Source organism: Lepisma saccharinum, chromosome 2 (assembly GCF_977018435.1).
Source record: "Lepisma saccharinum chromosome 2, izLepSacc3.1, whole genome shotgun sequence".
In the NCBI taxonomy this organism is placed as follows: Eukaryota; Metazoa; Arthropoda; class Insecta; order Zygentoma; family Lepismatidae; genus Lepisma; species Lepisma saccharinum.
In genome coordinates, this window is record NC_139230.1 from 86,319,748 (window position 1) to 86,337,490 (window position 17,743).

Consider the following 17,743-nt stretch of genomic DNA (forward strand, 5'->3'; position numbering starts at 1 on the left):
AAATACTTGGGCATACCTGCTGCATCAGTATTCAGTGATTGAGTGTTCAGTGTTGCTGAACAGATTTGCAATAAGAGAAGAAGTAGGTTACTTCCTGAAGTGCTTCCAAATCTCGTGTTTCTGAAGTTGAATCTGGCAAAACAGGAATTCATTTTGCATTTCAAAGAACTGCTTGTGTACTAATGTTAAATCTCTTGAGAATCCATGTTCTTCTTAAAGGTTCACATAACATTTTATAGATGCAAATGTACATTCACATCTCTTGAGAATATATATGTATATACATATGATATGCAATAGAAATGTACATAGCAAATTTATTTTTGTCATGCTGAAAATAGCATCCCATTTCTGTTTAATAATCTTATGTATCGGAATCAATTAAATATCGGTATCAGTTCCAAAAATTATTGGCGAGTACATCGGCACCGGTAAATTTTCAGCTTCGTCACATCCCTAACTTCTAGCATACAAAGAAACTGAAAATGAAAGAGTAGAAAATACAAAATTTTAGTTGGGACTCTGGTCTGAATATGTAACTTGATATTCCATGACAGCATTTTAACCAAATAACAATCTTACAGATTCACTCTCTCTAAAAGCTCACTTGTAAGATATGTGCAGTATATATCTATTGCAGCTTCCATTGTCATTGACTATACATATATGGTTCAAGAATAATACCTTATTTTGACTTTAGAAAAATAAATATTTCCTCAAACTTGTTGATCAACATGATACTCTGCACAGGTGGAAAATTTTGAGTTCTCAGCACTAGATATTTCCATGTTAACTGTTGGTTTTATACCTGCAATGTCTCTTCTTCCTTAAAAGTCATTTATCAAGTTCCATGATATTCTAAATAAGTGAAGTCATTCAAACAACCATCATTGTGTATTCCATTAAAAATCTTATGTTCTTTAGGAAAGTTTAAAAACTGTGAAACTTATATTTTAAAAAATACTGCACATTCCAAAGTTGGTGAAAGCCAAATTAACCTTCAGCAGATGAAACCTTGTGCCTCTCCAGACAGGAACTTTTCAAATGCATGCTTTACAAATTTGCTGTGATGTAAAGGTAAGGTAAAGTTCCCCATGCATATAGCACAGTGCCATGAAGGCACATTTAGGGGATGTATGGACCCACACATTCTTGATCTCTGCCACTTTGGAGGTGGTGAGATCAGCACCATGCTCCAGCTGTCTTTACCCCCTCCCCCCAGGTTGTCTCCAGGTACCCATTGATTTGAGGGTGGGTGAGCCCCAAAGCCTCCTTATGTGGGGACAAGACTGTAAAAATTCCAACCTTTGATCACCCACCATGGGTATCAAACGTGGGTCTTCCACATGCAATTCTGATATCCTACCAACTAGACCACAGTTACCACTTGCTGCAATGTACAACAAAATTTGTAGCTCAAGAACTAATTGCCATTGAATTTCTAGGTGGTGCTGAAGAAATAAAAACAAACTTGACATGAGAGTGACTGACTACAGTAGTCAGTACTCAGACTTGTCGACTGTTTCATGCTGTCGTTACTTTTCCTTAAACTTTTTTCTATGGCTTTAAAACTATACAAGTTGCAGTAAGACCTGGGAAAATAGAGAATCTTAACGTGAGGTGGTTACCATGACACTTATAGTGCCTTAATAATGAACGGGTCCCATATATCCTATGCTGAACTTGGAAATATGTTTTCTCTTAACTCTCAGTTATCCACATCCTCATAGTAGCCTGCGGCACTCAGTGCCACCCTATCAAGACCAACATTATTTACAGGAATTATTGATGCAAATTGATGTTGAATTACACTATAGAGTGACCACAAACAAAAGAACCTTTGACAAAAAGTCTCCGTGCAGCTTTCCCTTCTTCTGTTCAGCTCGGGCCATAAGGAAGCATGCTCCACTGAGCCACTTTCCTCCATGCAGGAGTATGGTGTACAGAAGTCGCGGGTCTACCCGGTTTCTTTGCTTGTGGTTCTACTATAGCACATACTGGAAATCAGGCGAAATATACATGAACGTAAACATATCCATTTCAGACATTTTTATTAGCTATTAAAAGGAATAAAGTAACAAAAAAAACGAGTGTCTCATAGAATTACAAGCTTAGACTCTTGAAGCAAATGCACCAAAATATTATTCTAAAAATTATTGAAACTTTGCCATATAATGAAGAAACTAAAAAATGACCACCATTCACAAAATTTTCAGTGTGTTTTCTAAAAATTTTCAACGTATTTTTAAAAAGGAATTGAAATCATACAACTTATATGGGCTTAGAAAGGAACTAGCTCTTCCAAAATTCTCAGTCAAAATCTTACTGACTCGCAGGAAAAGCAATCAAATGTAGAAAAAACAACTCGAAGAAACTTAAAAAATATATTTCTAAAATGTTCAAATCTCAATATGTTTCTCTTACTGTTACGAGATATATGTAAGAAAAGACATACAGACTCGAATAAAAGGAACCGAATGTTGGCACTTTTCAGTATCGTTATTTCGACAACTCTCGACATTTCGTATGGGTACTGCAATGGTCTCAGCATACAAATAATTTGCATTCCAAAGAACATACCATTGTTTTATTATTCATATTTCCGCCAAACTCATGGCTGGCATCCTATGATTTAAGGTAGGAAACGTTCCCTGCGTGCAGTACCGAGTGCCGCCAAAGGGGGACCGGTCACTTCACAAGCATGTAAGCAACTGAAAGAACACTAGAAGAGAGGCATGAGCATCTCTTATGTTTTCGTGGGAGCAGTGTAGATAAGTTACCTAGTGCTTTCCTGACCATTATTGCGGTGGTAAGGAAAATAATTCAAAATTTTAAAGAAGCGTGCAGCTTACGGAGTGTGATATTGTTATATACATGATGCTTAAAATATTGAAGTTGCTTTCATTGTTGCACTGGTAGATTACCAATGCAGCATTCATGCCAACTATCACATGTGGTCTGACGAAGAAAATTCTAACATATTTTTTTTTCCATTCCTTCTTTTTTCTATCATGTGAAGCTTTCGAGATCAAGCTCATTCTTTAGAAACTTGAGAAAGCATATTTTTATCTGGCTAGCTGAAAGTGTTAGTTCTGTCACACAAACAGTAAGATTTTCACCTTCAAGTTTACCAGACATATTGGAAAGTGTAATCAACTACAATGGCATAAAAGTGGTTCAGAGCAAGGTTATGGTCACATTAAAAATATACTGTTCCCAAGTGCATAGTCACAGACAAATTGCAACATGTTAAAGATAGCAGAACTGTGGGAGTGACAGCAGGTCCACCATAACATTGTATTTTATACAAGATATTTTGTGCATTGGATTACACAACTGCAGGTCCCCTAATCTCCGAGAGATTTCTAGCTCTCTTCCAAAGTGAAGATGGCACTAAAGAGTTACAAATTTGAAGACAATAAGATAAAGAAAATGGCCAAATATTCATTATGTATCCTGAAAACAGTTTTGTAAAATGCTTTCAGAATGGGACAAGTTGAGTGTCTAAAAGAATGATAATACAGTGCCAACACATAAAAACACCTGGTTGTTTTCACTATCCACCGTTATGCTACATTATGAGTTGACATGTTGTTGGCATAAATTATATCCATTCATTTTTCATTACATATTATTCACCACCTTACTTTTATTGTGAGTAGTTGTAGTATGGTGTATGGTCATAGGTTTATTCACACAATAATAGCTGGAATTACTATAGATTTCATATCCCCCCACTTTCATAGGCTCTTAAGCTAACATCATATCGTGTTTCTTTGAATTCATAATCCAGCGATAAAATCTATGATCGAACAAAATACTAACCTGTGTTCTTACCTAAGGCAGGATGACCTAAAAGCCCCAAATCTGAAAGACTAAATGTAGCTGGTAACCCCGCAGACAAAGATTCCATTACTAAATCCTTCCGGATGAAAATCTTGTTGCTAGGATTGGGAGAAAGAGCTGAACCACTGTTATTTGTTGTCAATGATGAATAATCTCTCTTCTCAGTGATTGGCTTCCGCTCATGTTGGACGGCTAGAACAAGGGGAGCTTTAAATGTTTCTCTTGTCTGTTTCATACCCAGTTTCAAGGTTCTATGTGGTAATTAATGAATTATTACTGTAATTTTTAAATATAAATATAAATATTTTCCTAGCGTCAAGATTACATAAATTAATTGCCAGTTAGTGTGAATAAAGCACAATAATATACTAGAAAGTAAAGTTAATAAGACATAAGGCTTTGTATGTAAAAAACTTGTGTGAGCATCTTATACTCGTGTATTAAACATAGCCATGTCTAACAAACAAAACAGTAACAATGCATATCCAGGGATGATACAAAATATAAATAGGGACCTGAAACATCTGCATGCAGGAATTTTGCAAAAAGTTAAAAATGCATTTAATTTGACTTTTATGTTGAACCATATATGATAAAATGAAAAATTTGTCTGCAAATTTTTGTCTTTCAAATATTACTTTTCTATTAATTCATTTGATATTTTTTGTATTTTCCTTTTGTGTACAAAAATGAATTATGAAAATAATTTTATGGGGAAGGGGAGGAAATACAAAGAAATGACTATGTCCAGGTAGGTAGTAAAAATGTGCAACACATTCATCTGATAATACAATCCTAATCCCTTTGCGAAAGTGTTTTTTCCAGGAAGACAACCCTGACTAAATATCAAAATATCTTTAACCTATGTCCAATGCTACTGCATTGGTGTCCATATATCCTATACTTAACTTGATTTTAAGTCATTGCTTGTGGAAGATAACTCTCAAGTTTTTAAGTGGCGAGTGACAAATATTGCACACGTGAGTTCAATAGTAAAGGCTAGTATAGTACAAATAAACAAGTTCTTATGTGCAATTATTGTAATTGTGGCATAACATGGGATCCTCATGATTCCACTGTGAATCCAACCCAAAAACAAAGTTTGATCTCAATGCAGGAGTCATTTGTGCATCATTTGCAAGCAATCAAAAAAAGATGCTTTTTCATTGTTATGATAGGAGCCTTAATGAAGGAAAGTTTACTCTTGGCTTGAAAATATGAGTATATTGAAGGTGATTTTATAACTATAGTGTGATACTTTAACAGTGTTTATGCATTTCATTTTTCATTTTAATTCTATATCGAAACTTTAATTCTATATCGAAACTTTAAACTTTTCTGTGTACAGTGTGTGAAAATAAGGGGAATACACATCAAAGGATTACATTCATTAACTTACAAGGTTTTAATGTTTTATAAGTTAATGTTTCAGAAAATGGAATACAGCTGAACCTTATTTTATGATTTGATGGGACCAATCTAGAGAAACTCAAAATTCAGGAAAATGTAAAATAAAGGAAAATTTTATAACATTTTGTTTTGTTGGGACCATCAAAATTCATGTTAATGCAGGAAAACATAAAATCCAGGAACATAAAATTAGGGTTCCACTGCTATTTTCTTTGAGTTTGTTTTTAAAACTAAGATTTTAATGCAATCACTAGCTCGCTACCAATCCTTGTTCTCTTGTTAAAACTTACTTTATCTTATAATTTGGCACACTAGGATGTGCAATATGTAGAAGTTCAGGTGTAAAATGCAGGCTAAACCAGGTCTTACTTGCTTATAAATCACTGAAATTACAGAACAGGGGGTGCACAGCAATGTCACTAGCAAATATTGAGTGGTAAAAACAGAGGGGAAGGAAACAAAGATTTGTACTTTTTCATATATACTTATTTATACTCAGGTAAAAACTATAGCACATTATTATTTTTAATTCTAATCAAAATTTCAAAAGTGTGCAATCAATCATGGGTTTTGTGAATTTTATGCAATTTTTCATATTGTTCTTGGGGCTGAACCAATATCGGCTGATATCAGCAGTATCAGTCTCAATAATTATCAGTTGAATTTTTTCCACCAATGCTAATGATTTTGAGAACAGCCAAGAGCAACAACTAGTCTCAACATTTGTCCTTTTCAAAGATTCATTCACCCTTCCTTGTGACATGTTGGAAGGCCAGCACAAGAAGTTCAATAGATTTCCCTAGAAATGCTGGATAAACCCCAACTCTCCTGGGAAGCAGATGACAAGATCAAAGGCATGGGTAAATGGAAGCTTAAACCAAACTTGAAGGCATCTAACTGCCTGTAAACACTATGTGGAAATAAAAGCAATCATTCATTGCCAATTCTTGCTCAAAAACTTGTGGAGGTGAGAGAGGTTGATGTTTTTAAACCAGCATTACTATCATGCCATATTAACTCTGAGTCAGGTGACTGCAGAGTTCTTGGAAAAGAAGGATGAAGGTTGAGGTGAAATTAGCTTCTTTTTATCTATGTTCAAGCAGAAGTGGATTCAGCAACTTCTTCTTGTGCTCTTCCCTTCTATGTAAGTCTTTTGTGTGACTGCTGGTAGCAGTCAATCGAGGGTTATTGATTTCTGCCAAGATTATATTGGGGTCATGTGACTGAATGACAGTACCAAAGAAGATTTAAGTAAACTACTACTTATAATAATATGCATCAAATTTTAATCAGGAACTTTACTCTATATCAACTGAACCTAACATCATTTTCTTGTTATTCAATAATTTTTCCTTTTACTTCTTTGACATTAATTTCTTAGAAATTTTACTGATCTTAACTACATGTAAACTAGATAATGAATATTTGCTGTTATATTTCTAATTTTATAGCTTCATTTTACTATTTTAGGTAATAATAATATTAATTAACTTATATATTATGAATAGACATATATTAATGCATTAATTATAAACATTCATATTATTATTATTTCCAATATATTTGGTTCAGACCAACCCCCAAAATATATTTCTAGATATGTGCCTGTTTATGCGATGAATTAGTTTGACTCAGTAACAAGGCCTTATTATTTATACTGGAATTATTCAGGTATTGGTATAGTAGTGCCAAGCTTTCTGAAACTTTGGAATATATGCGAACAACAGGCTTCCCTGTAACTTAGCATAGCGACACTAGCACCACTGCTCAAATGCCAGGAGTTTCAAATGGTGTGGTGGATCTATATCAGTAGGAATCGGTCAGTGTATAGGTATTGGCAAATGGTGGTATCGGCTCAGCCCTAATTTTTATGCACAAATATTTCAAGTCCTTAAATATGGAACATTCCAAACATCATGCAATGCTAATTTTGATTGGTAGAGGCACATATTTTTGGTAAATAAAAAAGCAAAATTTCGGTACAAAAACAGAGTCGATTTCGGGTTCAAAAGCTGTAAATAAAATAAAATTTCGGTGTTATAGCGGTGAATAATCACATCAAAAGTGCTCTATAAAATGACATTTTGGTTTTAAAATTGTGAATATAATCCTAAATTTGTTTTAAAAACTGCACTTATTACACAAAATAAACTTACCCCTTCTAATAGCACATTTATGTAGTTACCCGAGTATTAAGTTTATTCCTGTGTAAAGCGTTCCATTTTTGCTTCTCAAATATTTACAGCAGAATTAATAAATTTTCCGTGAATTGCATAACTCACAGGATACTTCAGACTTCAAAAAGTGTCGCATCTGTATATAAACGGTAAATTTCGTGTTTAAGAGTATGTTTCGCATTTTGCAGTTCATTTCGCATTATTTTGTGACAAAACAGGATAGAAGAATGCACCTCACACCTTTCAGAAACATGAAAAATGAACATTACAGCATGGTATTTCATATTTTTGTCAAAAACAAAATTTGCATGCCTCTATTGATTGGTTATAACAATATTTAAATTCAATTTCTGCATTATGGAGTATCAATACATTGAGATATTTTTTAATACTCATTATTGCCTGTTTGATTGATTTGGTATTTTAAGTCCACTTTATGCACAGTAAGGATAATTGGGACTGGACCTACAGTTTAAAGTGGGATCTGAACCACTATATGCCTCCACCAGGTATTGAACCTGGGACGCCTTGATTATATTGCCTGCTTGCTCCACACAGAAAATTATAGGAATTAATTAGTGGTTTAAGGAGAAAGTAGATGTGAAATTATGTCAAGTTCATAATTTGAAATGTTGTGCCTAAACCTGTTAATCTGTTATTTGGAACCAGAATAAGTCACTTGCAGCACTTGATAGATTTGGGAATGTAACTTGGGTGAAGTGATAAAAAAAAGTTTAGTCTTCGTAGAATATGTCTGGACTATCAGTCCAGAATTTTATCCACACACACAATTGATAATTATTATATGTATTAACAAAGAAGTCCAGTTTCAGTGCAAAATTATGATTTATGCTATTTCATGTGATTGAATAATCAGGTGTAGCACACATATTGACTGGATATTCAGACAAACTTCTGGACCGATAGTGTTGCCAAACAATAACATTTCTCACTAAAATGTCACATTTTTACTTCACAGGGTGTAAGGGGCGACCTTCTGGACCACCCAGAAGTCAACCTTACTTCCCAGTAACTGCAATGTTGCAGGCCAACGAGGCTCTGGCATCTGGACCTACAGCCAGTAGTGCTGTGTTTGTCCTTCTGTGTGCTTTGTTCCCCTTTACAGCTTTAGCTTTTAATAGGATATTTTAGTTTCCAGAGACAGTATACTTTTAGCTCGTGTTAAGCAATGAATGAATGAATTTGTTTTAAAAAAAAATAATAAAGTTTTCAATGGAGGTATTTTATTTTCTTGTTCAAGGTCTGTCTTCATTTTTTTTTTAGTTAGGGGTCATATCCCCATATTGTGATGGGCAAATAAAACATATGTGCTGAAGTGTCCACAATATCAAAATCGATCAATTTTCACTTCACTTATAAAGTCACTATTCCCTGATTGGTTGAAAACCACAGATGAATATGGCATTAATTGCAAAACTTCAAATAATAACTCTCACTCCAAACATTACAATTTTCAAAATATATTCTATCTTTCTTGCACCATAATTAATTATTAGAATTTCCTGTATGGAGTAGCCTTGCCTTCAAAAATATTTTAAAGCATCTAAATTGATGAGGGTTCATAATGTAGAAGATCTGATGTAATATTTGTTACAGTTCCCATGCTACAAGAGATCAATGTTAAGGTGCTGCAACTTTTGAAACATGCTGTAGTAATGGATCCTTTCAGTGCAGATAGTCAAGTTACCAAACATGAAAAGATCCTGCATGCACATTTGATTGATTGATTGATTGATTGATTGATTTAATTTATTTTACTTCGCGTTTTGTGCCTCTTGGCTAATTTGCGAAGATGGGGATGAGTGATGAAATGATGAAATTGATGAATGGACATTCACAAACAACCAAGCCCGACCGGGATTCGAACCCGGGACCCTTGGCGTCGCAGCTCGATGTGCTAACCACTCGGCCACAGGGTCGGGCGCATGCACATTTGACCTAAAATTCACAACTTATGGTTACAAGAGACTTCTAGTAACAATATGTGCATTGCAATAATGAAGATACAGCAATATCAAATAAAATTAATACTAAGAAAGTCATATACGAAAGAGAGATAATATTGGCAAGAACAATGACAGTGAAAAAACAAGGATAAGAAATTGGGGGTATCCCATGGAATGTGTGAAATCTTTCACAAATTTTCATTAGTATAAGCACATAAAAAACATTAAAAATTCAGCCATCTCTCAGGAAAATGAACTCTACAAGTTGTGCATCATTGTGAATCTCACAAAATATGTGACCTTTTTTTTTTAGAATTCATATCACAAAGTAAGAATATGGTTAGTAGGTATTCATTGTCTGGACAACTTCAGATTCATTTTATTAATACCAACTGAATTACATGTTCCAAAACATGAAACAAAAAATACATTAATGTGAGTAATATTCAGTTTTGGCACATACCTGTTCTTTCACCTCTTATCTTTCACTACATTTTGTGACCTGATCAGGAGGATGGACATGTTTTTTTGTTGTTTTTTTTTTTAGTTTTTGAAACATGTTGGAAGGTAAAAGATAAAATTACGTAAGTTAAAACCAGGAACCTGCTGTCCTGTCAGGATGTTCACTCCACAATGTCTGGTTGTCAAGAACATCTTGACAGAGTAACAGCTTCCTCGTTTTAACTTAACTAATTTTATCTATGTTAATCTTTTACTTTCCAACATAGTTTCTTTTCTTTTCAACAAGTTCATCCTCTTGATCAAGTCACAATATGTGGTGAAAGCTAGAGGTGAAAATACAAGTATGTGTCAAAAATGAATATTACTTATGTGAAACTTTGGCACATGCATGGGTTATGCTCCATCTAAAAGAATTCCTAATTTTAATGCAAAACAAATCCTTCAGACTTCTTTTCAATAGTAAACAATCAACATTTAGTTTATTGTGATGATAAACTTCTTGCACCACATGTTGGTAACATCTTGTTACAACACACCACATAACACAAAAACAGGATAACAAAAATGCTAACTGGTCCCATGTTGGAGTCAGCACCGGAGAAATGTTTAACGGTGGGCAGGAATAAGGTGCAGCACAGTTACTGCAAGGGGATATCAAAAGTAAATGAGTATTCACAAAAACTAAAATATACATTTGGAAGTACATGTATTTCGCCACCTTTCCACGAGATGGCAGGTGTGTGCACCTTGTGCACACTGTAACGGTCAGATTGACCATTACTGGTTTTCGTATATTGTAATAATTAATTGCTGGCCAGCTACAAGGTGTAGGGTTAAGTAATATGTTTCCATGAGTGTATTTTTATGTTATTATTGCATGTAAGTGTGTATTATTGGATTGTGCTTTGCTTCATGTTAGATTCCCCTGTTTTTACCTTCCCGGTTGGGGGAGCTAGCTGTCTTACAAAGGACCGTTGGCAGTGGAATTTTCCAACGCTACGGGGTCCACGTCCACGGACGTTTACCCCGACTATAAAAAGGCCAGTGGGCTTTAGCATAAAAAACAGTGTTTCCCCATTGATCGACGAAAGAGGAACGTCTCCTCAAGTTTAGTCCACTTATGGTGGCTAGACTGGATAAAATACTGTAGCATCTGGTTATGCCAGCCCCTGTTGCTGTCCCAAGTCCCCTTTTAGAAAAAGCTTTGATTATGTGGATATTTCCGGATTTGATTAATTGATGCCCAAAAGAAAGAGAGAAGGCATAAGAAAACGCATTTGTAACGGAATATCATTTAAGCTGAGGATAGGCCCACCGAGATAGTTTTGCTAACTCGGTGGTAAGGGAAGTGCCGATGGTTATGCCACAGGTGCGCAACTATATTATTAGAGATTTGGTAATTTTGGTCTATGCAAGACACTCATGGAAACGCTCTGTAAAATATGTATATATATAACTACGTAAAATAAACCAATATATCCTACGAGAATGTTATAATTTCAAGAACTAGGGTACTGTCCATTTAACCAGTTGTATATTCACTTGCTGTATATGTGTAAACGAACCAGGGACATACAAATATAAATTGTTATGTGAAACCCCCCCTTTTGTAATTCCGGCGCAAATATAATCTGCTCGCTTGGCACCCAGGGTGAGGTGAAAGGAGAGATTGAGGGATGAAAGTAGGAAGTAATCCAGAGGGCTGGATAGAAACGAGGGATAGGGGGGCCGACACTATCACATATGGGGGCTCTATTGTCCAGGATATATCTTGTTGTATAAATTGTCGTCAGGTCTATAGGTTTGAAAGATAGACGGACTGACGGACGGATAGATTTTTTAATTTTTACAACGAAGATCGTACAGAAGTGAATGTTATTACGTAGTGGAAAAAGTAAAGTAGAAAAAATGGCAGTACAAATTGATAGAGATTTGCTTGGACAGCTATTGGGTAATCAGGATATAAGCGATAAATCTCAGGAGGAAATTATTAGGGAATTAAATAATCTTGCTTTATCTCGCACTGAACAGCAGAGTGCTAAGGAAGAGGAGAAAAAAGTTCAGAAAATTCTCTATAAGTTAAATTTACCGATTCCAGTCTTCACGGGGAGCGATGACAAGATTTCGCCGCATGATTATTTGCAAGAGTTGCGGAATTATAAGGATGTCATGGGCATTTCGGAGAGGTCATTGTTTGACAAGATTCTTCCGTTTTCGCTAAGGATGGCTGCAGGGGATTGGTTTAGATTTTCACGCCCGTTTGAAGATTTCAAGAGCTTTGAAAATGCTTTCTTAGAAGAATATTATTCTGTAGATTATAAGAATGAAATTGACCGTTTGATTCTGAATCGCTTCCAAATGAGCGAAGAATCTCTTGTATTGTTTATTCGTCGAATGAGAAAACTGTTTTCTATGAGGCAAAAAGAGACAGACAAATGTGAAGTAATAGAACATATTCTATCTGATGCACACCCTAGTTTCCGAAGGCATTTGTATGGAATGCAATTTCATACTTTGAAGGAATTGGAATCTGAAGCAGCCATTGTTCAGAGAAGGTTGTATTCAGAAAGGCTTTATTATTCACCACTCGCCGGTGAGACGGAATTATCTTTTTCTGAAGTTTGCAACACTGAAGAGGACACCTCGCGAAGAACAGGAGTAAAACATTTAGCTTTGTCCGCGAGGACAAGCGAAGGGGGAACCGAGAGTGACCAGCTACCCTTATGCTCTCTCAATCCAGGTTTAGGAAAAAGGATCAAGGGCTGTGAAACAACCGCGTTTCTAAGAAGGGTCATTGGCGGTGACGCGACCGTAGGGCACAAGAGACCCTCTTTTGATGCATCTTTTGGGCAAGCGGGGGCCAATAAAAATTCTGCAAAGTTAATTTGTTGGGGCTGCCGTTGTGAGGGCCATAAACTTCAAGAATGTCAACAGACCAATAAAAGGAGACAACCCCCTGGAAAGGGAGGTCAGCAGCGCCCCCAAATAAACCTTCTGTCGCCCGCCGCCGGGAGAAAACGCAGAAACAAAGGCCGTTTTTTGAATGGAGAAGGCTGTCTTCAGCAAGACCTCGAACCTCTCATTCAATGTAAGATTAACAAGAAAGGCTTTGTATTATTTGCAGATACGGGAGCTTCAGCCTCTACGCTAAGTTTGGAAACAGCCAAGTTGTTAGAGAGGGATGGAAATAAATTCATGAAGATGAGAAAATGGAACATTTCATTAGCTGTGGGCAGCGTTACGTCGAAGGGCGAGATGTATGCTACTGTTTGTATTAATAACATGAAATTTAAGCATAAATTTATCATCCTTGAGAATTGTTTCCGTGACATAATCGTTGGAAGGGACTTTTTAAAGCAGAGTGGGATAATTTTGCACATTGAGGAGAATGGATGGTCGTTCAAAGATAGCGACGTGATTTACACGTTCTCGAAGCGTGCATGTAAACGAGAATTCGCTGTTACAGTTATGCAGAGAAATAACGTGGTACAGGAAAGGAATAACTCGTCAGATCCCTCGAGCCTGGATGGATGCAACACACATGCACATGAGAATAGCGGGAAGTCTACGAATGAGGATACGGGCCAATTAGTGGATTCCCAAGGACTCGAAGTTCAGAAGACTGCAAACGCTGGTGCATTATGCTCTCTGAAAATCTCGAAAGAGGTAAAGAGAAAACGGAGGAAGGGAATAAAAAGGGAATGCAAATTTCCTCGAAAAAAATCCATTTCTACGGACAAGAAGAACCATGCATTATCATTTTTGCCTTTTGCTTTAGAGGACAATGAAAATGATGAATTACTGGTTTCTGAGAGGCTACAAAAAACTTCATCGCTTGTTTCAGAGCAAATGAGAGACAGTTTGTTATCTCAAATAATGAAACAACTGAAGGGAAAGCATTTCTCTGGGAGTAGGAAGTATAAGGAAAAAGTTGCTAAGTTGGCCAATCAGTCGTTTTTGGATGAGGAGGGAGTTTTGTGCAGGAGGATAGACTGCAAGGAAGATTCTAAGGGAACAGCCAAGATATGGGTCCCGTTGAGTTTGAAATCTCAAATATTGACGTCACATCACGATTCTGAATTTGCAGGACACAATGGGAAGCAGAAAACTTTGTCGAAAATCAAGGAGAAATATTCGTGGCTTGGAATGACATGAGATATCGCTCGCTATGTCAGAAGTTGCGTTCCCTGTACTGTTTCCAGCAAAAGGAAGACAGAAGAAGTGAGACTGAAATACAAGAAAATGAGTCCAGCTTTACATAAAGTGTTCCCGGATGAAGAGAACGAGATCAAACGTAGGCCATGTAAATTTCGCATTGGAGACAAGGTGTGGCTGAAAGAGCACACTATATCTGGCAGATTGCGTGGCGTGAATGGTGAACTTGAAACGGAACACTCAGGTCCATGTTTAATGTCTGGAAGGATTAAAGAAGATACTTTCAGGGCAGGTGAACCAGGCCAGTTGTCCAGCCATAAACCACCAGCTTTTGCTGTGAGGTGGAGGGACAGAAAACAGCCAAGGGGAGCCACGCGACAAGCTCCTAATGAGGGTTAGGAAGACCACCGTCGGGCCGCCTAGCCAGCAATCCCAGCTGTCATAATAGCCGACCGCGGATCTTCTTTTATTTGTTATTTTTTATTTAGTTTTCATTTGTATATAACTTACCCCCATTTTCTTCATTTTCACAAGACTGTTTGTTTATTTGCGTGCCTCCAAGTTGTAAACAGTAAGACACATTGTGGATTTAGATTCGAGAGTTGAACCAGGACTCGGTGGAGAGTCGAACCAAGGACTCGGTCAGGAGTCGAACCAAGGACTCGGTCAGGAGTCGAACCAAGGACTCGGTCAGGAGTCGAACCAAGGACTCGGTCAGGGGTCGAAGCCAAGGACTCGGTCAGGGGTCGAAGCCAAGGACTCGGTCAAAAGTCGAAGCCAAGGACTCGGTCAAAAGTCGAAGCCAAGGACTCGGTCAAAAGTCGAAGCCAAGGACTCGGTCAAAAGTCGAAGCCAAGGACTCGGTCAGGAGTCGAAGCCAGGGACTCGGTCAGGAGTCGAAGCCAGAGACTCGGTCAGGAGTCGAAGCCAGGGACTCAGTTGGGAGTCAAACCAAGGACTCAGTCGGGAGTCGAACCAGGGACTCAGTCGGGAGTCGAACCAGGGACTCAGTCGGGAGTCGAACCAGGGACTCGTTGGGGAGTCAAACAAGGAACCAGAGAAAACCAACTTCAAGGAAGATGCTGTCAGGAAGACTTCATCCAAGAGAGGATACTTCAGTGGCGGACTTCACAAGGAAGAGGAAGCTTGGTGAATCTGTGAATATTGTGGACAATGTGATAAAGTTAATGAACTAGTGACTATTTCATTTCTCAGATACTCTGAGAACAGTTGATTTTTTAGTGTATGTTGGATGATTTTGTAAATATGGTGATCTGGTTTTGAGTGTATTGTTTTTTCTCGTTCCTCTTGAAGGGGGGAACTATGTAACGGTCAGATTGACCATTACTGGTTTTGGTATATTGTAATAATTAATTGCTGGCCAGCTACAAGGTGTAGGGTTAAGTAATATGTTTCCATGAGTGTATTTTTATGTTATTATTGCATGTAAGTGTATATTATTGGATTGTGCTTTGCTGGATGTTAGATTCCCCTGTTTTTACCTTCCCGGTTGGGGGAGCTAGCTGTCTTACAAAGGACTGTTGGCAGTGGAATTTTCCAACGCTACGGGGTCCACGTCCACGGACGTTTACCCCGACTATAAAAAGGCCAGTGGGCTTTAGCATAAAAAACAGTGTTTCCCCATTGATCGACGAAAGAGGAACGTCTCCTCAAGTTTAGTCCACTTATGGTGGCTAGACTGGATAAAATACTGTAGCATCTGGTTATGCCAGCCCCTGTTGCTGTCCCAAGTCCCCTTTTAGAAAAAGCTTTGATTATGTGGATATTTCCGGATTTGATTAATTGATGCCCAAAAGAAAGAGAGAAGGCATAAGAAAACGCATTTGTAACGGAATATCATTTAAGCTGAGGATAGGCCCACCGAGATAGTTTTGCTAACTCGGTGGTAAGGGAAGTGCCGATGGTTATGCCACAGGTGCGCAACTATATTATTAGAGATTTGGTAATTTTGGTCTATGCAAGACACTCATGGAAACGCTCTGTAAAATATGTATATATATAACTACGTAAAATAAACCAATATATCCTACGAGAATGTTATAATTTCAAGAACTACGGTACTGTCCATTTAACCAGTTGTATATTCACTTGCTGTATATGTGTAAACGAACCAGGGACATACAAATATAAATTGTTATGTGAAACCCCCCCTTTTGTAATTCCGGCGCAAATATAACCTGCTCGCTTGGCACCCAGGATGAGGTGAAAGGAGAGGTTGAGGGATGAAAGTAGGAAGTAATCCAGAGGGCCGGATAGAAACGAGGGATAGGGGGGCCGACACTATCACAACACCGAGAGGCAGTTGTTTCAAAATGGCAGCTACACTTGAGACGTTCGACACAGTTGAGCTGCGGAGTGCGATTCGGTTTCTGTGGTCAAAGAGACAGAAACCACCTGAAATCTATTGTGAGTTGTGTGCAGTGTATGGTGACACGTGCATGACATTCACAAATATCTGTAACTGGTGTGCAAAGTTCAATGCAGGGCATGTAAATGTCATCGTTGAACCTTGTTCTGGACTGCCTCGATTATCCCACACACAGAGCAATGTTGACGCTGTGAAGGTACTGATTCAGTAGGAACAACGGTCAACAATACAAACAACAGCGGAAGCAGTGGACATTTCATATGGCAGTGCATACATCATCATCCATGAAGAACTTGGGTATCGCAAAGTGTCAGCAAGATGGGTCCTCAGACAGCTCACACCACATCATATGGAGGACCATATGGGATACAGTCTTGAGCATTTGCTCTGGTACCATACGGTAGGAAATGCATTCCTCGACTGCACCGGTGGTGAATCATGGGTTTTTCATTACAACCCTGAATGAAAGCGACAGAGTATGATATGGAAACACACAGCCCCCACCCAAAAAATTCAGGACAACCCCGTTTGCAGGAAAGGTTTTGCTTACCATTTTCTGGGACAGCCAGGGTGTCATTCTTGCTGATTTTGGGGTAAAAGGAGCAACACAAAATGCTGCTGCATATTGTGTCACACTGGATCATCTTCGAGCTGCTCTGCACTGTAAACATCCAACAAAATCTCTGGAGGAGGTCATCATTCTCCATGACAATGCTCATCCCCAGTAATGCAAAAAGTCAATTCCTGGCATTGGGAAATTCTCAAGCATCCAGCATACAGTCCAGAATTGGCCTCATCAGACTTTCACCTGTTCAGCCCACTGAAGGGACACCTTGCCGGCAAACACTTTAGCTGCGACACGGAAGTTGTGACAGCCGTGCGTAAATATTTATGCGTCCAGACGAACGATTTCTACAGCATGGGCATCAAAAAATTAGTGTCACATTGGGACATATGTATAAATGTGAATGGATGTTATGTGGAAAAGTAGAGAAATGAAAATGTATATTTCAGTTTTTGTGAATACATTTCAGTTTGGCTGTAAAAATTTACTAATTACTTTTTGATATCCCCTCGTAGATGTAGCTGCAAACACCAACCAACAGCAGTGACATATCTCCAGACCTTCAACAAGAAACACCCAACTCTGAAGTCTTCCATCAACTACATCTCAGGGTGGCTACTATGGACCATGATAAAATTCAAGTATCATTTCCGGTTTTTAAGGTGAACATTCCATAAATTCAAGGGTACAAGCTGATGTTTTCTCTATTGCAACATTACGTATAATCTTTCACTCCCCCTCCCCAACACACACACATATATTAACAATATAA

At 37.7% G+C, this 17,743-nt stretch overlaps 1 protein-coding gene across 6 annotated transcripts in view; it reads right to left on the minus strand.

The window, feature by feature from the left end:
• Hr78 (Hormone-receptor-like in 78) overlaps positions 1 to 17,743 on the minus strand; it is a 136,166-nt gene that overhangs the window by 59,452 nt on the left and 58,971 nt on the right. For 3 of the 6 annotated variants that reach the window (XM_083117481.1, XM_083117478.1, XM_083117482.1), the window contains exon 6: positions 3,826 to 4,053. In XM_083117481.1, coding sequence (XP_082973607.1) covers positions 3,826 to 4,053 — 228 coding nt within the window. The remainder of the gene's footprint in view (positions 1 to 3,825; positions 4,054 to 17,743) is intronic. The other 3 variants (XM_083117480.1, XM_083117483.1, XM_083117479.1) reach the window with 2 other exon arrangements.